This window comes from Bubalus bubalis, chromosome 20 (genome assembly GCF_019923935.1).
Source record: "Bubalus bubalis isolate 160015118507 breed Murrah chromosome 20, NDDB_SH_1, whole genome shotgun sequence".
Classification (NCBI taxonomy): Eukaryota; Metazoa; Chordata; class Mammalia; order Artiodactyla; family Bovidae; genus Bubalus; species Bubalus bubalis.
Window position 1 is genome coordinate 2812393 of NC_059176.1, and position 24871 is coordinate 2837263.

General features: G+C 61.1%; 1 protein-coding gene and 1 pseudogene across 2 annotated transcripts; one reads left to right on the forward strand and one right to left on the reverse strand.

Annotated features, from left to right (window-relative positions):
* The first annotated feature begins 480 nt into the window (after nucleotides 1–480).
* Nucleotides 481–599, forward strand: LOC112581030 (annotated as a pseudogene).
* Nucleotides 600–3837: 3238 nt separating this feature from the next.
* EXOC3L4 (exocyst complex component 3 like 4) lies at nucleotides 3838–20102 on the reverse strand. Of its 2 annotated transcripts, none has more exons than XM_044933382.2 (12): nucleotides 19343–20102; nucleotides 12595–13016; nucleotides 11080–11731; nucleotides 10032–10143; nucleotides 9664–9786; nucleotides 9211–9311; nucleotides 8928–9008; nucleotides 7294–7408; nucleotides 6383–6502; nucleotides 6156–6308; nucleotides 5391–5512; nucleotides 3838–4380 (listed from the first exon to the last, which is right to left on the reverse strand). In XM_044933382.2, exons 2-12 carry the CDS (start codon nucleotides 12998–13000, stop codon nucleotides 4188–4190), a joined length of 2178 nt encoding a protein of 725 aa, XP_044789317.1. In that variant the 5' UTR covers nucleotides 13001–13016; nucleotides 19343–20102; the 3' UTR covers nucleotides 3838–4187. The 2 variants fall into 2 exon arrangements, with proteins under 2 accessions (XP_044789317.1, XP_025127441.1); XM_025271656.3 differs by having other exon boundaries at nucleotides 19933–20101.
* Between the last annotated feature and the right edge of the window lie 4769 nt (nucleotides 20103–24871).

A 24871-nucleotide genomic window follows, 5' to 3' on the forward strand; every position in this document is an offset into this window, starting at 1 on the left:
ACCACCTCCATCTATGGTTCCTGTTTTTGGCTGAACTGAGCAGCTTGTGGGGGGCTCAGTTCCCCTGAGGAGGGATGGAACCCGAGCCCTTGGCAGTGACAGAGCAGAGTCCTAACCACTGGACTGCCGGGAAGTCCCCCAGCTGGGGCTTTAGACACATTGCTTCAGCCCTGTGGCCTCAATCCTTTCTGGAAACAGAGCAGACATTCACTTAGGGGGCTGCCAGAAGGGCTTCAAGGAGAGGGAGCATGTAAATAGCAATAATTGCCATCCTGAGGGAGTGCAAACAGGCAGGCCGGCCCTGGTCCTGCACATTTGCACTTTCTCCCCTAATGCTCCCAACATTATACCAGGAGCTGGGGCCCAGAGAGGTGGAGTAACCTGCCCAACGTCACACAGCTAGCAAGGTGCAGAGCTGGGCTCCCAGCCCAGAGGTGTCTGAATCCACAGCCTAATCCTTTTTTTTTTTTTTTAAATTTAGTCTCCGCCCATATCAGCCTGAAGGCGCCAGATCTCCTGTGATCACGGAAGTTAAGCAGGGTCGGGCCTGGTTAGTACTTGGATGGGAGACCACCTGGGAATACCGGGTGCTGGAGGCTTAAAAAATAAATAAATAAAATAAAAAATTTAAATACAGTTGATTTACAATTGATCTGCAATCAACTAATCTATATTAATTTTGATCACCCTGCCCAGTACAGGGGCACAGGCTGGCCACCCAGCGCTCCACACTGGGAGACTGCTGGAGAAGCACCATCTAGCCCAGGGCGACCCAGTCCTAGCTCCTCCCCCCGGGCCAATGGACGGTGGGCAGAAATTGACCTTGGTGGGAGGGGGACCCTTTGACCTGCTGGAGGTCCCTAAAGGACTCTGAGGTAGAAAAGGAGGAGGTGAGAGAGGGGACAGCGCGGCCCTGGGCACCCTGCAGCCCCTTCTTCCCCCTGGGGCAGCGATGGGGGCTCTGTGAGGACTGCAGCCCGGCCGCCAAGGGGGCCGCCCAAGTGTCCAGGGGCCCCATGAAGTCCAGGAAGGAAGGGGCCACGGTCAGCAGACCAGGGAGGAGGAGGGAGCGGCTGCGCGGGCACGGAGGTGGCAGGCCGGCTGCCCCTCCCGGCGGCTAGCTGCAGGGTCTCTGGCCGATCCCACCTACCCCTGAGCTCCGCTCCTGCTGGACACAGCCTCCCAGCATCTCCTGTGTCACAGAGGAGGGGACAGAGCCTCAGAGAGGTCCGGGCCAGCTCACCTGCTGTGGGAGAGAGCAGCTGAGACCTGAACACCCTTGAGCAGGGTTGGCCCCAGGCTGGGCGAAGGGCCACAGAGGGAACGTGCCCAGGTGGAGTGAGGGGGACACCAGGTCCCTCCTGTCGCCCAGGCTGTCTTGGGTCAGCAGGTTGGGTTTCCTGTCCTTGAAGCTGAGCATCCTGCCTTGGGCAGGCTGGCCCCTGCACCCTCTCACCCCCAGCCTCATCAAGGAGCCACAGGCTCAGGGCAAGAGATGACCCTCCATCCACAAAGGAGCCGCAGGAAATGTGGGCAATGGCAAAGCCAAGCTGAGCCCAAGGGGGAAGAGCAGGGGGTGGCACAGGGGGAAGGGGGTGGCCAGGCAGAGGTGGGGCCTGGGACCCGAGCTCTGGGGGCACGCAGGGTGTCTGCTGCACAGAGGAACAGACACTGGGCAGGCCCCCCCCCATCCCTGGGTGCTGAAAGGGGCTGGCACCTTCCAGGAACACAGACATACGTGAACACACACACACGTGAACACACACACATGTGAACGCACACACACATACACACACACACGCACACACGCTTCATTATCAGCCAGACAACCTGGTCCTCAAGTCCGGAAGCAGCTCAGAGAGCCAGCCCTCTCCCCCACCCGTGCTTGGCCCAGACAATAGAATGGCCAGGGAAACACTTGGCTCTTCGCGAGGCCTCCTGGGACCTGGTGGTGGGCAGGGTCCTGAGCACAGCCCCCCAGCCCGGGACAGAATGGCCAATGGCCAGGGCCCTGGACCCGAGCCAGCTGGGGTGCCCTGGCCTCAGCCCTCCTTGCAGTCCCCAGCCTCCCTGGCTGCACCCCTCATATGAGCTGCCATCTAGCCTCCTATTCACCCCTACTTGGCCTTTGGAAGCCGACCCCAGCCCCTCATGCTCTACTGGGCTCACAGGAACACAGCCAGGGCACACAGAGCCACCTGGGCACGGAGGGTCCTGCCAGGAAAACCCTGCCTTTCTGGCTCTGGGCCTGGGTCTCCGCCTACATCCTTCCCGCTGCCACTCAGAGGCTGCATAGCCCCTGCTTCCCCCTGCCTCCCCCTGGGGGTGTTCCCCACTCGTGGGCCCCACCCACCTCAGGATTCACTGGTGGAGCCCCCCACCTCCACCCAGGGTCTTTGCTGCTTTTTCATGCCAGGCGTAGGGGAACGTAGGGTCACAGGGGCCCCAAACCTGGCTTTATGGCAGGCCCTTGCTTCGCTCCTCCTGGCCTGGGAGGCACAGACAGCACCCCCATTTCGCAGCTGGAAAAAACAGGTGCAGAGAGGTGAAGAAACTTGCCTACAGTCTCCTGACTGGAAAGCAAGCACAACAACAAGGACTACGCCTGGCTCAGAAACCAGCCTGGACCCTCTGCCTGCAGCCCAGGGGCTCAGGCAGGGCCAGGCCCGTCAGTCAGGGCCGCGGCCGGGTTGCAGGAGGGGTCTCTTTGAGGGGCCGGGGACGCAAAGGTGTCGGGGGTGGCAGGGGCTCCCTGTGGAGAAGCTGGCCAGGACCGAACCAGGGCAAGGCTTCCTGTAGCACGGCCCTACCCGACCTCTGCCGGCCACCGGGCTGATCGTGGGGTCAGGCTGGCCTGTCAGTCCCCTGCCGCTCCCAGGGAAAGAGGCACCCCTTGGATACCTTCCCGCCGCCCCGCCAGCTATAGGACTTCAGGCCACCCGTGCTGGGGCCTGGTGTGAAGCAGCGCAGACCTCCATCCAGTGCTGGCCTCAGTTTCCCCACTGACACTAGGGCTGGCCGCCAGCGTCAGCACTCACACGCCCTGCCCCCACCCCACCCCTGATCATGGGGCCTGGAACCAAAACCTCTCCTCTTCTTCCTTCTGGCCCCGTGCCCGGGCAGGCTGTGCCTGGCACTTGCTCCTGACCCCCCAGGATCTGTAGGGGGAAGGGTGGGGGAGAGGCAGCTGGTGCGGCCTCCCTCAGCGCCTCGCTGTCAATCCCCATCTCAGCGCTCTGCTTTCCTGGAAAGCCCCAGGTTGCCAATGCAAACGGGGTTTCCTAGCAGGCTTGCCTGCAGGCTGGAGCCAAATTCCAGTGCCACGTGTTCGAGAGAGAATGATGAAGAGGGAGGTTTGCAGGGGTCAGGCCGGAGTAAGCTCCTTGCAGCCTCACGTCCAGAGCCAGGACCTGCAGGGTCCACCTCCACACACGCAGTCCAGGCTGACACTTGCCCTGCAGCAGCACACAACTTTCACTGCTGGGAAGTCCCTCGCACATCTAACCCAAACACCTCAAGCTGTAGAACAAGCTTTGGCCTTTCCTTGTCTGCCAGGGCGCAGGCTTGCTTAGAACAGGACAGAGCAGTGCCCACCCCTGCGGGGCGAGGCTCACTTGGCACGTGAGGCCAGGGCCCCTGGGGATCCGGGGTCGAAGTTTGTTTTGCTCTGTAACCACAGCGGTGGGTCTTCCCGGTTCAGACCTGCCTCAGTCTCCCTGTTGGTACAGTGGGCAGGAAAAGGGAGTCACCACGGAACCTCTGGCCGGCCCCTGGGTGCGTGGGGACACAGACCTTCTGTCTGAAGTCAACTTGGCCCCGCCCCTCCTTAGAGAGATACCATTTTAATTCATGTTTATTTAAAAAATAAATACTCTGTTCTTCATTTTCACAATGGGATGGGCGGGACAGTTAGGCAGGGAGGCCTTCCCGGGTGGGCAGTACCAAAGGGAACTTCTGTGCCAAACCCCCCTCCAAATGCCTGGAATGCCTCTCAGGCTTGCTGGCATGCCTGGCATGACCTCCTCCTGGCCATCAGAAGGAGGAGGATGGACGGTCCACCACTGGGGGCTTCAGGCCTGGGGTTGAGCTGAGGCGCCTTCCAGGTGTCCCAGCTTGGGGCTCGGTGCCCAGGGGAAGGTGGCCGCCCCTCCGTCCACTGGGGTCAGCCCCTTCTCAGGCTAGCAGCACTATATGCAGGTAACCAGCACGTTTATGGAGGTGGACAACTCGATCTCCTCGAAGAGCACGCGGCCCCCGGCGGCCCCGGAGACACTGGCCTTGGCCGCAGCCCTCAGCAGGGCCTGGGCGTGGCGCAGGAAGTGCTGGTTCCGACGGCGGCCCAGTCGGCGCAGCGCCAGGATGGCCAGCACGTGGTCCCGCCTGCAGAGACACGCGGGCCCCCGCTGCAGACTCGACAGCTCCAGTGACACCCCGGACCCCAGGGCGAGGGGGACCCCGGGGCTCGGACTGGAAGCATTAGGGCACCCAGCATTCCTGGGGGGTGCCTGGGTCTTGAAGGGTGCAAAGCCCGGCGGAGACGGGAAGAAGCAAGCCTGATGGGAACGGCCTCTGAGGCCCAGGCAGAGGTTCCGGAAAACTAGTGCACCGAGGGAGGCAGCAGGGGGCCGCGGTGCCGATGCCGCGATGCCGGAGGGGGCAGGCAGGGGAGTCAGAGCCGCCCCGGCCCAGCGGCAACAGACAGGCACGTGCGGGTGGGAGGCTTGGCCCAGTGTGCCGCCCCTCCCGCCCCGAGCACCCCAAGGAGCTGGAAGCACTGTCTCCCGCAGCGAGGGAGGGCCGGCCAGCCTGCGCAGGGAAACCCCGAGGGCCCAAAAGGGAACCTTCCGCCCATGCGCAGTTACTCTGAATCGAGGCCAAACAGACGGCGCGGGCCGGGATCAGAGGATTCTCCGGGGGGCGGGGCGAGGCAGGGGACCGGGAAGGGGCTAGGCCCGGGCTTTCTGTAGCCTCCCCATCCTGGAATCTCCAAGACGATGGAGAGATTCAGCTGGGATTTCCACGTGCGTGATGACTCAGCACCCCCCAAACACACACCCTAGGATCAAAGCCTTCTTCCTTCTGGCAGGTGTCGGGGCTTCCAGAAAGGGCTTTCTCCCGGAGCTGGGGGCCTGTGCCTTCCCCTAAGACTCGCTGGAGGAAGGGCTCCGGCTCCCTCCAGACTCCAGGGACCACAAGAGCGAATGAGGACGGTGAGATTAGAACACCGGGGAAGGGCAGAGACGATCCCACCAGGGCCCCCGCAGCCTGAGGGTCCGGGGCCCGCGGGTCGCGCCGCCCGCACCTGCGCACGGAGGCCGGGGCTAGTCCGAGCCCCGCCCGGAGGCCCCCTCCCCGTCTCCTGTCCCCAGAACTAGCGCCGGGGTACGAACCTGATGTCGGGGTAGCTTCTGATGAGCGTCTCCAGGTGCCGCCCGATGTCGTCTTTGTAAGTCTCGCCCAGTATGTCAGCCACGCACGGGATAGCTTGGCCCAGCCACGTGGCCTCGGAGCCCTGCGGAGACGCGGGAGCGGTGGGCCACCCTCACCCCCAGCCCTCTTTCCGCCCCCGCCTGCATCCCCTCGGTTAGGGCCTGGTTTAGCCCTCCTGTAGCCACAACCGCGGCCCCACCGGGACCGCCTCCGGCCCCGCGGAAAGGGACGCGGCCGGGCTCAGGGTTCCTTTTCCCTCCCCACGACACGGCGCAGAGGAGGCTTTCCGTGTCTGCTCAGGTGGGTGAGCCCAGGCCCCGCGGGGAAGGCCTGCCTGGCATCAGACGGGGAGTCGGGGACCAGCGGCCCAGATGAGGGGTGTCTGTGTGGGGAGGACATGCCTGAGCTCGCTCTGCTGGGGGTGGGGTGGAGGAGAGGTCCGACACAGTCCCCGCCCATCAGATGAGGCTGCGACCCTCATCCCTCCCCTACACCGCCCACAAAATACATGCAAATCAACGCAAATATATGCAACGTGTCCTCCCCACCTGGCCCCGCCCCAGCACGCGGAGAGTGGGATGAACCGCACGCCAAAGCCCGCACACCGGGGGTCTCTTACACGGGGCAAGATGAAACCAGACTGAGGGGGGCGCTATTGGAGGGTCCGCGGGCTGGAGAACCCCCAAGAAGGCCAGCGCCCCGGGGCAGTTGGGCGATGCTCCTACCAAGCCCTGGAAGGTGCTGCCGATTGCCTGTGCCTCAAGGCCCATTTTCTGAGAGCCGCTCCGGCGGTCGGCACCCCGGAGCCGCTCGCGGGGTCTCAGGGCCTGCTCCAGGTACTCGCGGACAACACAGCGGTGCACCTCCTGCAGAGTCTCCTGAGGGGGGACGCAGGGTCACAGGGAGGAGCCCTGGGCACGCCCCCACCAGCACCCGCCCCGCCCCCGGATACCTGGGCCAGGGGTGGGGCCATGTGCTCCAGGAGGCCCGAGAAGGCCACCACCTTGTCCATGACAGGCTGCAGCAGGTCCTGGGTCAGCCAGGCCTTGGTGCACAGGTCCCTGAAGAGCGGCTGGGGGCAGAGCGGTGGGCAGTCTGCCGAGAGCTGACCCCCAGCACCCACTAGACCCTTCCCTGGGCACCCAGGGCATGGCTCCAGACAGGGGCGGTTCAGGCCAAAGGTCGAGCTGGCATCCGAAAGAAAGTCTGGGGAGCTGACCCCCTTCTCTAAGGTATCTTGGGGACAGCCCCTCTCCTGGCTCTAGACCTTTGCCTGAGACTGCCTCCTCCAGGCCCGGAGGCCCCGAGGGCAAGGTTGGAGTTTGAGCCTCTAGCCAGGCCTTGCCTCGGGAGTCCTGGGGGCGCCTTGAGGGGCTGGATGAGGCGCCATTCCCTGGATGCACCCTCTCTGAGGAGAGAGTCCTCAGAGAGTCTCAGAGTTTGTCTCTGAGAGGAGGAGACTGAAAGCGTTAGTCTCTTAGTCATGTCTGACTCTTTGTGACCGCATGGACTGTACCTCCGTCCATGGGATTCTCCAGGTAAGTATATTAAAGTGGGTTGCCATTCCCTTCTCCAGGGGATCTTCCTCACCCAGGGATCGAACCTGGGTGTCCTGCAATTATAGATGGATTCTTTACCATCTTGGCCACCAGAGAAGCCCAAGGAGAGTGAAGGACGAAGGTCATTGTTTCCCAACTGTTCTTGCTCAGCTGGGAATATGTCTGGGTTCCCTGCCTGCGCCCAAAACACCACCCGAACATGCCCCTATGGTAAATGAGTGCTGTGACTTAGGCCCCCAGGCTCCAGGACACAGGGCGCACCTGCTGGGCAAGGAAAGTGGGGAGAAAGGGCCCGCCCCCTCACCTGCACAGCGCCCTGCAAGCCCTGGAGCAGCCGCTTCTGAAAGGCACGGGCAGCAGCCCCTAGGGCCTTCTCCAGCTCTCCAAAGCTTTCTGGGAACTTGGCCAGAAGGTGAGTCCTGGGGAGGGGGAGGGGTCAGGAGGGGGCAAAGTATGCAAGGGGTCACGGCCTGGCATACAGCCGTGAAGGCTGGGTGCCACCCCAGCTCCGATCACTCAGACTATAGTGTGAAGGGCAGCCCCCTGGGGTGGCACAGTGGAGAAGCCCTGGGAGTGGTCATGTGAGGGGGCAGCACTGAGTCCGGGAGCCGAGCACAGGGGGGTGGGCCAGGGGAGTGATCGAGGTCCCACCGCATGGCAGGAACCCCCTGTGGCAGGGCTGAGCCAGACCTCCATCCCTCCTGGTGACAGAACAGTGCAGCACAGCCCTTCCTGGCCCAGAGGCCCTGCTCAGACGCCCGTGAGAGTCGCTCAGTTGTGTCCGACTCTTTGTGACCCCGTGGACTGTAGCCCGCCAGGCTCCTCTGTCCACGGGATACTCCAGGCCAGAATATTGGAGTGAGTTTCCATTCGCTTCTCCAGAGGATCTTCCCGACCTGGGGATTAACCCAGGCCTCCTACATTGCAGGTGGATTCTTTATCCTCTGAGCTCCCAGGGAAGCCCTTTGAGCCTCATAACTGCCTCTCCAAATATCACAATGTCCCCATTTCATCATAAAGGAGGCAGGGCTAGGCTCTCCCAGTTTGCAGCCCAGGGACACCGAAGTGAAGTCTTTCAGTCGAGTCCAACTCTTGGTGACCCCATGGACTGTAGCTCGCCAGGCTCCTCCATCCATGGGATTTTCCTGGCAAGAGTACTCGAGTGGGTTGCCATTTCCTTCTCCAGAAAGACAGGCTAAATTTCTACCAGGGGCTTGACCAGAGACGGCCTACACCAGAGTCCCCTGTGCCCAGGACCAGCCTGGCACAGTCTAGGGACAAAAGAGTGTTCGAGAGCCAGCACCTTATCACGGTTGTGCTTTGGGTTCCCAGATGCAGCAAGTACTGCCTGCGTGACCGTGGAGCAGCGGCGATGCCTCTCTGAGCCCCCACACTGCAGTCCCGTCTGGCCGTGGGGACATCACACCATCAGCAGTAGCTGATGCATCTTCAGTTGGGGGACACTACGGCTTGGCCTGGGTGAAGGCTCTGGCCGCCCACAGCGGAGGGCCACTGCCCCCTGGAGGCAGAGGAACCCAAGCCCCGGCACCAGCAAGGCCCTGGGGGTTGGGGAAGGGGGAGTGTCAGGGAGGGCTTCCAAGAAGAGAGAGGGTCCCTAAAAGGAAGAAGGCTGAGCAGGATGAAGGGAGGAGAGCATGGAGCCCCGGGTGGCAGGGATGAGCCGGGCAAGGGTGGCTGGAACCTTGGCCTCTGCTCAGCCCTGAAGCTCCCCGTGTCCCTGCCAGGGCCTCAGCTCTGCGGGGCCAAGGGAGGACCCCACAGGGGGGACAGGGACGGGGACGAGCACGGAGAGGGGGTCCCCTCTGGGAGGCCTCCAGGCAAGGCCACCAAGGGGCCGCAGGGTCTGTGTCTGCGTCGCGGTTTCCAGTGCTCTCTCGCCCCCTGCCGGTCGCGCTGGGCACCGCGGGACAAACCCACCTGAGCTCCTGGCAGGCATTGATGCTGGCGCACAGGTTAGGCTCGCTCACCGCCCCCGATTCCAGAAAAGCCTTTTCGAACCTGGGGGGCGGGGTACGCAGGGGCCTTGGAGACTCTCCCTGGCTGCTAAGACCCCGAGTCCGCCCTCCAGGCTTCTCCCTCCCAGTCGTCCAGAGTCTCGGATTCCGAGGAAACAGGATGTGTGGGTTCCTCCCCAGGGACAACCAGCGTCCACACCCTGGCCACCCCGCCCACCACATCCCGGCCCAGGATTCGCCCGCACCTGTGCAGGAAGAGCCCCAGCGCCCGCGCGCAGATCCCCAACGTGGTGGCCTCCAGCTCTGCGGAGATGGCGCCGGCCGCCTTCACGTGCTCCGCCACTAGCTGCGAACGAGCGCGTCTGAGCTCTAGGTCCCGATGGCCCCAGCGCCCACCTCGTGGCGCAAGGACGTCTCTACCTCCCCGCTCTGCCTCCCCGTCTCGGCTCCGACTTCCAGGGGCCCCGATTTCCAGGGGGTCAGCCCTCCCAGCTCCGCACACCCACAGGGTCCCCCCTGCTAAGCTGGGAGCTGTGGCCTCGCTCTCCCAGCTTGGCTATGAGACCTGAGGACCTCTGACCGCGTCCCCACGTGGGGCCTCAGGCTCCTGTGCGATTGGGAGAGGCGGTTGTGACTGTGACTTTTAAGAGAGTCTCCACTGCCCGAGGCCCAAACACACGTCTTTCCCTCCAGCGCACCATGCAGACGTCAAAGGACAGCGACGTGTGGTAGAGGCCCTGCAGCACGTCGGGGGCCTCCGCAGCCGCCCAGCGACTCTGCTCCAGCTGCAGGATGCCATCGAAGCAGCTTGCGATTTTGGTCTGTGAGGGCCAGCGAAGGGGCCACGGTGAGTGAGACCCTCCCAGGAGGGAGGCCCCCCCTACCTCCAAGCCCTAGGGCGCGCCCTTGGAGACAAGAGCAACCCTGCCGGGACACAGGCCCATGCACGAGGCCGCAGGGCGCAGGGAGGCTAGGGCCCTGGGCACTGCGCCTCCCTAGCCCGCTGGTATTGACCACCCTCTACCTGGACCCCGCCCCTTCCGGCCCAGCCCCGCCCCGGTCTCACCTCCAGGAAGCTGGTGTAGTCGTCCTCCAGTCGGGCCCAGACCTCCGGTGCCAGGAGAGGGGGCAGCGGCTCTGAGGACAGAGCCTGGTTCTGGGAGCCCAGGAAATCAGGACTGGAAGGCAGGGCGGGGCCTGAAGGTCGGGGCGGGACTCTGATGCGGCCGCGGCTGCCCCCACTGCCCTCTGCCTTGGCTCAAAGCCTAAGGCCATCGCTGTGAGGCCCGGAATCTGGGCTTCCGTTCACACGCCCGGCCCCCCACCCCGCCCTCCAGGATTCCGTGCCAAACGCCCCTTCGCCTGACTTCCCACCTCAGGATTTCCTGGCTAAGCAGTCGGTGGAGCGTGCCCCGAAAGCATAAAGATGGCAGTCCGGATGGACCTCGACCCGCTTGCTTCGGGAGTGACCTCCACCCTCACGCTCGGATTCACCCAGGATTGAGCTCTAAACGACCCCAGGACCTTGCAGTTCAGGGTCCAGCTAGGATCCAGCCCACACCGGGGCGGGTGCCTGTCTGCAGCCACACAGAATATTAAGGAGCCCAGCACTTTGGCGCCCCCTCCAACTGCCCGTCGTCCTGGGGAGCTGGGGAGCGTTCAGGGGGGCGGGAGATCCACCCCATCACGTTCTGCAGAGCCCTGAACCGAGGTGTCCATCCAAAGCAAGAGTGGGGGTGAAAGCCAGCCCTCAAGGAGCGCGGTGAGCCCGTGGTTGTGTCCAGCCTGGAGGGGGCGCCCTTGGCCAGTTCACTCAAAGGCCCCGCGTGGACTAGGGGGGACTCATTGGGCTCACCGCCTCGGAAGCAACCCCGCCCGGAGCGCTTTCCAGCTTCGGGAACCCGAGAGGGAGAGCACCAGGGTCTGGGATGGGGAAGAGAGAATGTCAAAGGGCTCCCGGATCTCGGATCTTGGGTGCCTAACAGCCAGCACTCTCCCGGGGAGGAAAAGGTGCCCTGTGCCCTTCAGAGCAGGTTCCTGAAGGCTTCGCACGCGGGCAATGCCAGCCCCTCCTTGCCCTCGCCCCACCCCGCGGCCTCCGGCCCGGGCCTCACCTGCTGTAGACGTTGGCGGCCCAGTCCAGCAGCACGTAGAGCTGCTCGCAGCCGCGGGCGTCGTGCGCGAGCTCCTGGAGGCGCCCGGCCACTGCGCCGTGGAAGGCACGCAGGTAGGCCTCCCACGCCGGGAAGCCAGCGGCCGCGTATGCGGGGTGCACCTCCCGCTGCACCTTCTGCAGGTCGTGGCGAACCAAAGCGCCGAGTTCGGCCAGGAGCCGCGCCAAGTCGGGGGCAGCGTCGGCCGCCCCCGGGGCCTCCCCCGCGCCCGCCTGCCGCACGCGCTCCTCCGCGCTCCGCCGCACGGCGTCCTCCCAGTACTGGCGCCAGCGCCGCGGCGTGCGCAGAAAGTCGCCGTCTGCGGGGGTCTCCGGGTGGGCCTCCTCTTCCGCACGCACCACTCGGGCCAGTTCCTCGAGCGCGGCCGCGTCCACGCCATCCGGGCCCAGCGTCTCGCGCACGATAGCACCGATCTCCGCGGCCAGCCCGTCGTAGTGCAGGCACACGTCCATGGCACGCCGCGCGAAGCCCGTGGGGTCCTGCTGGAAGGTGCACGAGGCTTTCTCGGCCACTAGCCCCGTCTCCAGGTGCCGCAGCTGCTCGAAGGCAGCCAGGAGTTGCCGCTCAGAGATGAGGTCAGCCACCGACGTGCCTTTTGCAAGGTCGGGCGAGAAGAGGGCCAGTGAAGGGGGCGCTCCAGGTAGGCCTGTCGGCCCCGACCCTACACACCCCGGGCTGGGCTGCCTGGCTCCAGAGCGCTACGGAAGGCCTGCTCCAGGAGCAAGGGACCCGACTGCCCTATGTCCTTCGGAATTGCCTTTGAAGAGGCAGATCCCAGGTCCCAAGCCTGGTTCAGATTGTGCTTGGGATGGGTCCTACCTCCCCTTGCCCCTACATCAGCCGCTGCTCCCTGCATGGAGCTGGACCTGGTGGCCTCCAGCGCAGTCCTGACTCAGGTCTGGTGGCACCAGAGCTTGGGCTGGGCGTGCCCTTGGATGCCCAGGCTCCTGCCCGCGGTGTCCAGCCTCAGCCTTTCTTGTTCCCCTCTCTGGGCCAGCCTCCACCCCCGGGAGACCTCTACCTTCGCCTGCACGCCCTCTTCAGGGCTCATGTCCTGGGTGGCCCCCTAATCTCGCCTCCGGCAGGTCTTGGCTCCCAGGCACCCTCCGTGATCGTGTGATCTAACTGGGCCAGTGCCTTGCCCACCAGTCCGGTTTGGCCAGGAGCCAGGCTGTGGAAGCCCATGGAGTTCTGGGGCCCTGCAGATCTGGGTTCAAATCTCATTTTTCCACTTCCCAGCTGTGAGATGTGAGGCAAGTTACTTAACCTCTCTGAGCCTCACTTTTCTCCACTGCGCATGTTGAAAAGCTGGAAGAATTTTACCCTGCAGTTGTGCCGGGGCAGGGGTTTGGAGTGGCTGGGGAGGGTAACCCATCAAGAAGCCTGGGCCACGCCCCCACCTCTCTGGCCTTGGTTTCCTCCTCTGCTCAGTGAGGGGGGTTGGGGAGCCCTCACCTTCGGCTTCCGCAGGCCCCTCCCCCGTGGACGACCGCCGGCCAACACCTTCCTTGGCCTTGGAGGACCCCTTCCTGCCGCAGGCCGGCCCTGGCTCCGAGGTCGCCCCGGTCTGGTCCCCGGCAGGGCTGTTGTCTGGAGTGCGCCGCAAAGACCCGAACAGGAAGCGGCCGCTGAGCCTGAGCAGCCTTGCATCCCCCCGGGGGGCTCGAACCGAGGCCCGTTGGCTTGCTCTCGAGAAGGCCCGCCGCAAGGTGCCCAGGCCAGGCCTGGAGCCCTCGTGCCCGGCGCCGGGTGCGTCCTCGCTACTCGCCCGCCGGGCGCCCTGGGCTGGGGTATGCGGCTCCGCCGGCTCCTGGGGACGGTGCGGCTCCAGCCCAGAGGTCTCTGTCTGTGGCAACGGCATCTTGGCGGCAGCGGAGCTGGGGGTGAAAGGGAAGCTCAGGAAGCTGGGGCGGGGTGGTGGTGGGGCGACCAGTCTCCGGGAGCACACACCGAAACCCCATGAGACCCCGGGGGGGGGGTGGGGGCCCAGGCGCTGGTCAGGGAAGCTTCCCCCCACCTCCCCGGGCCAGAGGTAACCCCAAAGCTGTCAAAAGGAACTGTTGTGAGGCAGCTCCCGTGGCCTGAGCCGTCTTTGTGCCAGGATGCAGCTACTTCTGCAGACAGGACGGACAGCTACTTCTATCAGTAAGCCTCCCCTGACACCATTTTCCATGACGATCTCCCCTGAGTACCCACCCGCGCTGGGTCTGCCAGGCCAGACCCTCCCACCAGAGCTGGAGAGGGAAACAAAGGTGCAGATTCTGGGTCTCAGCCCAGCCCACAGCCCACAGTCCCCAGAGTGGGCCCAGCAACCACGTCCAGGGCTTCCTGAACCACGAGTCCTGAGGCCTAGCGTATCCACCCCCTCCACAGCCCCTTCATGCCCCCCTCACCCCTCAGCTCACCCCCTTTCAGCCATCAGGCTCACTGCTTCTGCTCAAAGCGGAGCTCAACGGCCCCGGAGGAGGACGTCCACCCCTTTCCCTGGGTGTCCCAGCACTGGACGGGGGTGGGGTCAGGCTGGAGGGGGCTGGCCCAGGCCACCGGGGGCTTATCGAGGCCTTGCAGCCCACAAGGAAGGCTGTGGGAGGGGCCTTGGTTCTATATTTAACCAGGGGCTGGAGGCTCCCAACTCTCTTCCCCTCTGCCCCCTGCGTAGAGGACAGGGAGGGGGTCTCCAGGGCCTGGGGGCCTGGGCGCAGGGCCCTCACCACCCCCAGGCTCTGCTCACTCCCCACCCCCTTTCAGCCCCGCCTGGCTGTTGGGGAAAAAGAAGAGAAACTTTTTGGCCTGCTGGGACCTCCCACCCACCCCACTGTGTAAAGACAAGTTGAAGGTGGTGGGGGCCAGCAAGTTCTCACTTCAGTCTAAGGAACTAGGGCCCAAAAGAGGGCAGGACCTGCTGAAATCACTGACCAACCAGAGGCTGAGCAGCCCCCATCCCCCGGTCACCCCCACCATGGGGACAAAGGCCAGGCTGGAGCCAGCACCTGACCCTTGGGTGATATTGGGCTGGAGCGGCCTCTCCCCAGGCCTCGGTGTGCCTGGGGTGATTGACACCAGGACGGGCAGGGCCCAGCCCCTAACCCACCCCCCTCCCCCCACCTGCCAGCAAGATTGTCCATCCAGGGGACAGACATGCAGGGGGTCACCGAGGCCTACCTTCCTCTCCCACAGGTGGCTGAGCAGCTGGAAGGAGGCTGCCCAGAGGGAGGGGCCAGCCCAGGTGCTCTATGCGGGCCTTATCAGCTCCGCCCCGGCCACAGGTCGTGGTTCTCCCAGATGCCAGGACTCAGGGACCGTGCCCTCAGATCAGCCCCGACACAGCAGGGAGCATCGTGCCAGCGGCCGTCTGTCCCCCCCTCCGCCCCCACCCCCCACTGTGCCCCCAAGCGCCCAGCAGGGGCAGGAGTGGTGATGAAGGATCCATTCTGGCCGAGCCCAGCCTGCCCCGCTCTGGGCTCTGTCTCCAGGGAGTGTGGGGGCAAGACGAGCCAGCCTACCTTGGTTGGCAAGAGCTCACACTTAGGAAGCACCTACTGTATGCTCGGTCCAATGCCTGGCACGTGTCAGATCTCCATGACAACAAAGTGACAGGGTGTCATTCACCCCACTTCATAGATAAGTAAACAGGCTCAGAGAGGGGCAGGGTCTTGCCTTAAGCCACACAGCTCAGGGGCGGGGAATCAGGATCAGCCCAGGTCTGGCTAGGAAGCTGGGAGCAGAGGCTGAACCCTGTCTCCCAATACCAGCAGCCCAGCATTGCTGCCCAGGGAACCCTTTCTTCTGGCAGAGGGTTCGAAGGTGGGCAGGCTGCCTGATGCCAGGAGTAGCATCAGACTTGAGTTCTCCCAGGAAGCCGAGGGGAAAATTCTGGGGGAAGAGGGGCAGCTGCCGGCTGGGTCTCACGGGAGGTAACAGAGGCAGAGACTTGAAACCCAGCCACCCTGCCTGACCACCTCGTCCCAAAGCCCATCGAGGCCCCCCTGGTGTTCCCTCTGTCCCCTGCTCCCTGAATCCTGCTTCAGCAGCTTCCCAAGTCATTCTTGACCTTCACGAGGCACAAGTCAATCAGGTCACTCTCCTACTTTAAACCCTTCCGTGGCTCCCCACAGCCTGGCATTTGAAGCCCCCTCGCCCCCCATCATGGTCTGTACTTCCTCCAGCCTCACTCCCGGGCCTCCTGGGCCTGCACCCAGCCAGTCTCCCAGCTTCTGCTCAGGCAGCTCCTTCTCCCAGCCTCTCCCTCTGCTCCCCACAGCTGACCTGGGTTTCAGAGGCTGGGGTGCAGTTGCCTCCACCTCCGAGCAGTCCTGGGGCTGTGCTGTAGCACCTGCCTGCTCATCAGGCCCCCGGACTGGCCCCTGGCGATGGGGCCTCCTCACTGGCCTGGGGACCTCTGCCCATCCACCCCTCCGTCTCCCCGGAGGCAGCCTGCGGGGGCAGTGAGCCTTCAGTGTGAGGGTCACCCCTGCCTGTGTGGGCCCTCTCGGGCATCAGGCTGGTGTCTTCTGGGCTGCAGACTCCCTGCTGACTCTGCCGTGGCCCCTGCCCCGGGCCTGCCTCCCCACCCATGGGGCCTCTTCCTGGCTCTCTTTCTCTCTGTTCTGTTGCCCTGAGTGTTCAGAGGCCCTGGCCCCTGCACCTTGGCCTCAGCTGAGCTTCAGGAGCCAGGAGACGCAGGCCTGGGTTGCGCCCTGAGACCCATGAGGGCCTCATGGAGAACCATGAGGTTCTCCAGGTCAGGGCATTGCGCCCACTGCAGGGCCAGGAGCAGGGGTGGGAGCACTGCCGGGAGCCGGCATATTGCATATTGAGTGAGGATCTGTAATAGCTCAACTGGAATTCTATCACTGCCGGGAGCCAGCGTGAGGAGCTCCACCCATGACAAAGGTCATGAGGAGGGAGGCTCGGCATACGCAAAGGCGGGATCGAGCCTCAGGAGTCCCCCTGGAAATTCTCGAGCATCTACCCCCAAAACCAGAGTCTGCCTACTTTCTGCTTTGTGCTTTCACCTACGCCTCTGACTTTACGGGGGGCTGTCTCCCACTACCTCTCTCTGAAAAAAGAGTTAGCTTACAGCTCCAGTTAATAATTCTTGGATGTGACAGTGTTTCAACCTACAAACTCCTTTGGAAATCCTCTAGCCTGCCTGAATGGGTTTTTCCGGCCACATGTGATTGTTCAGAGCCTCCCAACTGTGAGAGGCAGGAGATGTTCTAAACTGCCTAAACACAGATTCCTTTGAGTAGTTAAAAGATTGATTAGAAATTGTATTGGTGAAGGGTTTTTCACTTGTTGGGCCAATGTTTGCTGCTAAGTCTCCATACTCCTTACCTACTGTGTTCTTGGCAGTGTATTGATTGATATAATGGGTGTATAGAAATGTAAAATGCAGCTTTGTCTAATGCTTTTTGGAAGGCTGGCGCCTGACTTTGGAATAATCACCTTTAGAGAAAGATAAGTTTCTTAAAATGTTAACAGGCCTCCTGGCCAGAAGATGATGTCAATCACCTGAACTTTTGCATATGATAAGGAAGAAAGCCTGGCTTGCTGCATGGCTCTACCCCTTCCCCCATTATCCTCTATGCATACCTTTAGGTATAAAAACTACTTTGGAAAATAAAGTGCGGGACTTGTTCACTGAAACTTGGTCTCCCCATGTCATTCTTCCCTTTAACTTCCAGCTGAGTGTCCATCTGGAGCGCGGATGTCCTCTGCGACCATTTATTTGCCTGGGCTTCTAAGACCCACTCGAGAAGGTGTCTAAGGTGGGGCACCTTCCGCTATTCGAGAGGGCGCCTGCGGCCTCCGTGGTCAGAGCTAACCTGGTGTCACGGGTTATATTGATTTTCCGCGTAAACCAAGCCACTCAGCTTCTTTTCTCCACTGAATTTTCCTACTGAGCTATCCTTATTTCAGCCGCTTTTCTCCACTGAATTTCCTCACTGAGCTATCCTTATTCTATTACTCTTTGTATCCTTAATTAAAGTGTAATTAAGCAGTTGTTCCCTGACCCTCGCCTAGCCGTCTCTCCTTCGAATACCCTGGATCAGCTGGGGCTGGTCCCCGGCAGAGCACCATCCAGACGCCATGCTTACCCGAAGCTCCCAGCTGAGGCCACCCTGTCTGTGACCAAGTCAGGTCTGGGCTCCCCTCAGCACTGGGTATCTCCACCCCAGCTTCCCCCTGCTTTTCCCAGGCCTGCCCTCCTATAGCGGCCCCTCCCAGGTATCCCATCACAGTCCCAATCTTGCCACCTCTCCAGGGCCTGGGCCAGCACCCCATCCTTCAAAGCTCCAAAGTAGCCAGCTGGGGCAGAGGACGGCGTCTCCCTCGTACCTCCCCCCATCACCTGGTCACAGGTCCTGACCGTACTCCTTCCTAGACCCCCTGGATTCCATCTCCTTAGAGGGGTCGGGGGTCTTGCCAAAATATAAAGCTCCCTTAAAGCCCTTCTCTGCTGGATAAGATTCTTCTGAAATAAGGAAGAAGACAAGCATGTGTGTTCTGAGAGCATTCAACATTTGCCTAAGGAACTAGTTAAGTCAATAAGACAAGAAAAATGAATAAGAGGTATAAATATTGGGAAGGACCTGATAAGAATGTCATTATTTGGAGATGCTATGATTACCTGCTTAGAAATAGCTATCTGAAACTCCAGAAAAGCCTATTTTCAAAAACTTCTAACCGGACATGGAACAATGGACTGGTTCAAAATTGGGAAAGGAGTGCGTCAAGGCTGTATATTGTCACCCTGCTTATTTAATGTCTAAGCAGAGTCTATCGTGTGAAATGCTGGGCTGGATGAAGCACAACTGGAATCAAGATTGTCGGGAGAAATATCAATAAACTCAGCTACGCAGATGATACCACCCTTATGGCAGAAAGTGAAGAGGAACTAAAGAGTCTCTTGATGAAGGTGAAAGAGAATGAAAAAACTGGCTTAAAATTCAGCATTCAAAAAACGAAGATCATGCCATCCAGTTCCATCACTTCATGGCAAATAGATGGGGAGAATGGAAACAGTGACAGACTATTTTCTTGGGCTCCAAAATCACTGCAGATGGTGACTGTAGCCGTGTAATTAGAAAACGCTTGGTCTTTGGAAGAAAAGCTATGACAAACCTAGACAGCATATTAAAAAGCAGAGACATTACTTTGCTGACAATTGTCTGTATACTCAAAGCTATGACTTTTCCAGTAGTCATATATGGATGTGAGAGTTGGACCACAAAAAGGAAGACTCGATGCTTTTGAACTGTGGTGTTAGAGAAGACTCTTGAATCCCTTGGACTGTAAGGAGATCAAAACCAGTCAATCCTGAATAATTATTGGAAGGATTGATGCTGAAGGTGAAGCTCTAGTACTTTGGCCACCTGATGCAAAAAGTCAACTCATTAGAAAAGACCCTGGTGCTGGGAAAGATTGAAGGCAGGAGGAGAAGGGGACGACAGAGGATGAGATAGTTGGATGGCATCACCGACTCAATGGACATAAATCTGAGCAAACCCCGGGAGATGGCGAAGGACAGGGAGGCCTGGCGTGCTGCGGTCCATGGGGTCGCAGAGTCGGACACGACTGAGCGACTGAACAACAACAACAAAAAGGCACGTAAAAGCCTTCCCTTCTTGAGGCTTTCCTGGTAGCTCAGTGGGAGAAAATCCACCTGCCAATGCAAGAGAAATGGGTTCGATCCCTGATCCGGCAAGATCCCATATGCTGAGGGGCAACTGAGCCCTTGCACCCCAACTATTGAGCCTGTGCTCCAGAGCCCTGAACGGCAGGTACTGAAGCCCGCGTGCCTAGAACCTGTGCTCCACAAGGAAAGAAACCACTGAGATGGGAGAGGCCTGCCCTCCACAACGAGAGCGCAGCCCCCACTGGCCAGAAGCAGAGAAAAGCCCTGCAGCAGTGAGGACCCAGCATAGCCAAAAACAAATCAATAAATACCAACTTTAAAGGCTTCCCTTAGTACAGCCACCAAATAGAGCCCTTGTCCCCACCCCGCACTGCCATCCCCCTCAGGAGAGGCACTCACTCCTCCTTAGCTCGGCATGCAAGGCTGTACCTGGCCCCTCCAGTTTCTTCTACTCTGTCTCTCACTCACTCGCTCACCCACTCTGATCACTCGGATACACTCACGTGTCCTCCGCACCTTTGTACAGACTGTCCTCTCTGCCAACAGCGACCTCACCCTCACCTTCTCCAGCTGCTTCGTGGCTCCTTCACGGCTCAGCTCAGGTGGCTCCTCCGGCAAGAAGCCTTCCCCGACCCCCTGAGCCCCAGACCACAGTCAGGACCTCCTGCTCCGCGCCTGGTTCCTGACCTGCTCATGCCTCCTCCCATGACGGAGGGGCACTTCCAGGGTCGGGGGCATCTTCCCCTTGACCAGGAGCCCCCCAGGGCAGGGAGTAGGGCTGACCCAGCGTCCAACCATGGCAGGTGCCCAAGGAACACAGAGAAGCAGTTTCATGTAGGCGCATCCGCCCGTGGGTGTGCAGCCACTTTTGTGACTGGTGTCCCCTGGTGTGTGTGCCTCAGACGGTCTGTGAGTGGCTGTGTCCGTGCGTCTCCATCTGTCTGCGTGTCTTCATGTCCCTGTCTGTCTGCTTCTGTGTGTGTGTGCGCGTGTTCACTATGACTTGAGCTGGCATTCTGGTCTGGGCTCTAAGCTGAAGCCATTAGCCTGGAAAGCCACTGGCAGAACCGGAATTTTCCCTAAGCCCTTGAATCCCCGCCTCCTGCCCACAACACCCCAGAGGCCCTCCTCCTCTACCTGCGTGGACATACCTGCGGGGTGAGTAGACGCTGGGCCCCAGGCAGAGCAGGGCCACCAGGAGAAGCCGGCGGGGCCGGGCCCTCAGAGTGGGACCCAGGTGATGGGGCCTCTGGAACAGCCAGGGGGACTGACCCACAGCTGGGGCTTTCCAGCTGCGGTCACACCAGCCTGCCCCCGCCCCACCCCCAGCCCCACCCTCCACCAGGAGCCCCGCTTTCACTTTCAGATGTCCCCCCCCACCCCCGCCCTGCTCAGAGGCAATCAGGCCAACCTTTGATTCCTGCAGCAGTGGGGAGCCCAGCCCAGGCTCAGATCAGGGGCCCTGGTGGCTGTCGGCTTAAAAAATATTCACAGCCTAAAAGTTGAGAGTTGCATGCCATTTGGTAGGAAGTTTTAGGACTTCAAGCCTGGGAGGCAGCACGTCAACTACCCTGAGAGAACTGCTCCGAGGAGGGGAGCGGGGGACTGGTTATATTGAAGTTTTGCAATGAAAGGTGGTAGTCTGAACACCAATAGACTATTGTCAAAGAAAACCAGATATCTCAAGTCACAGACTTCGGCACTTTTCTGTGTGTGGGAAGACGCAAGAGTCTGTCACTGAAATCACTCCTTTCATTGCACCTCAGCTGTCAGGGTCCTCTGCATCTTCACATCCTGAGCTTCCTTCCTTTTCTCAGGACTCACTGTTGGGGGTGGCTGTCGTCTGACAGCTGTAGGCTAGACAGCAGGTATTTTTCTCCTTCTTGTGTCCCCTTAGGGCTCACAGGTTCACACTGGAGGGCTGCAATTCCTGTCGACTGTGACACCCTTGTTTACTGATACAGCAGGAAATATTCCATTGCTCCTTCCATAGCTCAGTGGTAAAGCTGCCAATGCAGGCGACACGCGTTCAATCCCTGGGTCAGAAAGATCCCCTGGAGAAGGAAATGGCAACTTGCTCCAGTATTCTTGCCTGGGAAATCCCATGGACAGAGGAGCCTGGCAGGCTATAGTCCCTGGGGTTGCAAAAGGGTTGGACACAACTTAGCGACTAAACAACAACAATTTCTCAGGGTAAAGGAGAGGATGAGGGGGCAGCACTCTGGGGTCTGTAGGGAGCTGACCTTGCTGGGGACGGCTGGGACAGCCTGTCCCTCCTGTGGTCAGACTGAGGCTCGAAGGAGCAGGCGCCAACTGGCTGGAAGTGGGCACCCAGCCCACAGTGTCCAAGCCCAGAAGGACCCTTCCCTCCAGGGCAGAGTTACCAGCACCAGCCCTGTGCCCTGCCAAGCTCATCTTGAGAGCCCCTGTGCCCTGCCTGGTGCTAAGAGCCCCGAGGGCAGACATGGGGGACCAGAAAGAGGGAAGGGACACAGCGACATCAGAAGGAACATTGTAAGCCACTCTTCAGGAGCTGGGAGAAGGACAGGGCCCCAGAGGACAGACAGGCTCGCAGTCAGGGACGAGGAGGGATGGCAGGGGTCAGCCCGTGAGGGAAGGTGTGGAGGTGGGCCTGAGACTGATCAGCCACGAGCATGTGGCCCACTTCCCCACAGTGGCTCCAGTTAAAGACATTTAGTGGGAAGGGTCACTGAGACTTCCCAGAAGAGGCAGGCCCCACACCTTCCTGGGGGGATTCCGCTGCTGGCGTCCTAGGGAAAAAAACTTAGGGAAAATCCAGGGAGGACAGATCCAGGCCTGTTCACTCGGGCTGGAGCCACAGGGCCATGGCACAGAGCAGCGGAGGTGCTCCAGATAGCGTCCTGGAGAGAGCAGACACAAGCCTGTGGAGCATCCCAAGGCTGCCAACGCAGACATTCATTTTCTCAAAGTTCTGGGGGCTGCAAGGTCCCAGATCAAGGTAATGGCAGGGCTGGTTTCTCCTGAGGCCTCTCTCCTGGGCTGCGGCTGGCCGTCTTCTCCCTGTGTCTTCACATGGTCATCATTCTGTGGGTCTGTGTCCTGACCGCCCCTTCCCATAGGACATGTTGGACCGGGACCCACTAAAATGGGCTTGTTTTAACTTGTCGTGGTTGTCCGACAAGTCCCTAAGTTGTGTCCGACTCTCTGCGACCCCGTGGCTCTTTAAAGACCCATCTCCAAATACAAACCCATTCTGAGGTCCTGGGAGTTAAGACTTCAACAGAAGGAAGTTTGGAGGACAAAATCCAGCCCACAGCAGACTGGAAGGCACCCAAGATGCTGCAGGACCTTGCTGTCATCTGCAGACAGGCCATGCTGCACCTGGAGCTGCCAGCACCTCCTCCAGGAAGCCCTTAGTTTCCTCTTGAGTCATTAGATCCTGGGTTCCCCTCTGTGAGGTAAGGCCATCAGAGTCCCAGCTCAAGCCTGTGAGGCACCGGCTACTGGGGTGAGCCATCCCCCAGCTCAGGCTAGCCTGCCTGCTGGCTTCCTGTCCCATGCGTCTCTCCAACGGTCGGAGGCTAACAGATCAGAGGGCCAAGGACAACTCTTGACAGAAGGAGGGGTCCCCGAGGAGACCACCCAGGGCCCTGGACTTTGTGGGGTAGCTGGTCCCCACCCATGTTGCACTGGGTCACCAGCTCAGAGAGGCACAGGAACCTGCTACATGGCAGGCAAGTCCAGGTCTCTGCCTGTGAGGCCTGGGTCTTCCCATGGGGCCACGCGTGGGCACTGGAAGGTCCTCAGTCCGCCCCTCCTGTTCTCCAGCTCAACGAGGCTCATCTGGGTGCTGGGACCTCCCGTTGTGGGTCACCTCCACTTCAGAGCCCAGGATGGGGGGGGTGGTTTCTCCCAGACAGCTCCCAGCTGCACCCCACCCCTGCCCAAACCTGTGCCCACTTTTCAGCACAAGGCTGGGATGTTTCTTCTGTCCTATTTCTAGGTGGTTTTCCCCAACTTTCTCAGTAAAATCCCTTCAGCAAAGTCCCAGCCTTGTCTCAGAGGAGCCTGGGGCGCAGGGCTGCTCTGGCCTGGGTCAGGAGAAGGCTGGGCTTAGGGGGCAGTTGGAAAGGGGCACACAGCTGGGGACCCAACGATGAGAACAAGTCCTGCTGCCTCATGCTGGACTGCACCGCCTTCAGAGAGGCAATCCTGAGTCAGCCTCAGGTCGTCGTTGCTGTTCAGTTGCTAAGTCCTTTCTGACTCTTTTGCGACCGACCCCATGGACTGTAGCCCACCAGACTCCTCTGTCCATGGGGATTCTCCAGGCAAGAATACTGGAGTCAGTTGCCATGCCTTCTTCCAGGGGATCTTCCCAACACAGGGACGAACCCAGGTCTCCCCCGTGGCAGGCGGATTCTTTACCGACTGGGCCACCAGGAAAGCCCAAGAATATTGGAGTGGGTGGCCTACCGTTCTCCAGGGGATCTTCCCCACCCAGGACTCGAACTGGGGTCTCCTGCATTGCAGGTGGATTCACCAGCTAAGCTACCAGGGAAGCACCCAGCCTCAGGTTATTTCTCCATAAAACGAGGTTGCTGTTGGGATCCAGTAGGTTCACCTCGGCAGAGCCACCTGGCGCCCAAAACTGGAAGGGGAGGGACAAGGACCACACCACCAGAGGCCTAGCCCGCGCCCTAGAGGCTCCTGGGGAGGAGCCAGGCTAGCGCACGCTGAATGCTGCTGCTGCTGCTGCTGCTAAGTCGCTTCAGTCGAGTCCGACTCTGTGCGACCCCATAGATGGCAGCCCACCAGGCTCCCCCGTCCCTGGGATTCTCCAGGCAAGAACACTGGAGTGGGGTGCCATTTCCTTCTCCAATGCATGAAAGTGAAAAGTCAAAGTGAAGTTGAATATAGAGGCCCAAAGTGCCCGAATTCCAGCTTCACTGCTGCGGGGCCCAGGACAGAGCTCTGCCTGGGAACAGGACACCGAGGCTCCGGTCTCTGCCCCTCACTGGCTGTGGCCCTGCGCGAAGAACAGTGTCTGTCTCCGAGCCTGGATCTCTCGAGCCGAAACCGGACGCTGCGTTGCTTAGGTGTCCCTGGCCCGGCCTGACGGTGGGCGGGACCGTGGGGACGGGGCGGAGCTTCCGGTGGACGGGGCATAACGCCTGGCACCGCCCCCTGCACCTATCACGGCTTCTCTCGGGGCAGTCGGCATGCGCGTGGACTCAGCCCGCTCTGGTCGCTACAGGGCAGGCCCACAGGGTAAGGCTGCTCTGCCCCGCCCCACCGGGCTGCCTCCCTGGGCCTGACTTCCCCGTTCCCCTGCTCCCGGGGCACGACGGGGTCCCGGGACCCCCAGTTGAGGCGGCGTCTCTTCCCCAGATCTGCCCTGATCGGTGGTGAGCTCGAGGGTGGCGTTGCGGGCATGCTGGCGCTTAGGTCCCAGGCGCACCGGGAATTCCGCCTCAGCCCGGCTCTTTATCAGCCGCGGGACCTCGAGAAAGTCGCTGTGACACCCTGCCCGGGAAGGGCGAGGATGAAATCTCAGCACCATCCCCCGCCACACACACACATTCCACACCCGGAAACCCCCGCCTGGGAATGACTCTCGGCTTGCTCGAGCCCTGGACCCAAATCCCCCGTGTCCGCAAGTCCTGGCAAGCCTTTCTGTGAAATGTCTGCCACCTGCCCCCTTGTGGAGGCGACAGGAAGGGCCGGAGGAGGACGGGAGGGACCTTGAAGGACAGCCCAACCCCCCCAACCCCCCACCCCAAGAGGAGCCAGCCTGGTCCTGTATACTGGCCACAGGTTTAAAATTAAAGCGGGCTGCCAGGCAAACTTCTGCACCTCCGCCTCCCACCTCTCCTGCATTTGGGGGGTGGGGTGGGGGTGGGCTATTTTTAGAAGGCAGGCGGGTTGGAAAGTGCTTTATTCATCCTGGAGGTTAGCAAGGCCTCCGGGAGAGAACAGAGGGGCCTGTGTCTCCCTCTGCCTCCTCCATGCTGACCCTGACCCACCCACTGGGCCTGTGGATTTACTGATCTAACATTTACTCAGGGCTCCCCCTGCCAGGCCCTGAGCTTCCTCAGGCCTGGGTCAGGC

Excerpts from the sequence above, each read along its gene's own strand:
- EXOC3L4 (XM_044933382.2), bottom strand. The coding sequence starts at position 13,000 with ATGCCGTTGCCACAGACAGAGACCTCTGGGCTGGAGCCGCACCGTCCC. Across the intron at positions 9,312-9,663 it reads TGTCCTTTGACGTCTGCATG|CTAGTGGCGGAGCACGTGAA; the intron begins GTGCGCTGGAGG and ends GCTCGTTCGCAG. Across the intron at positions 6,309-6,382 it reads TGGCCCCACCCCTGGCCCAG|GAGACTCTGCAGGAGGTGCA; the intron begins GTATCCGGGGGC and ends GTCCCCCCTCAG.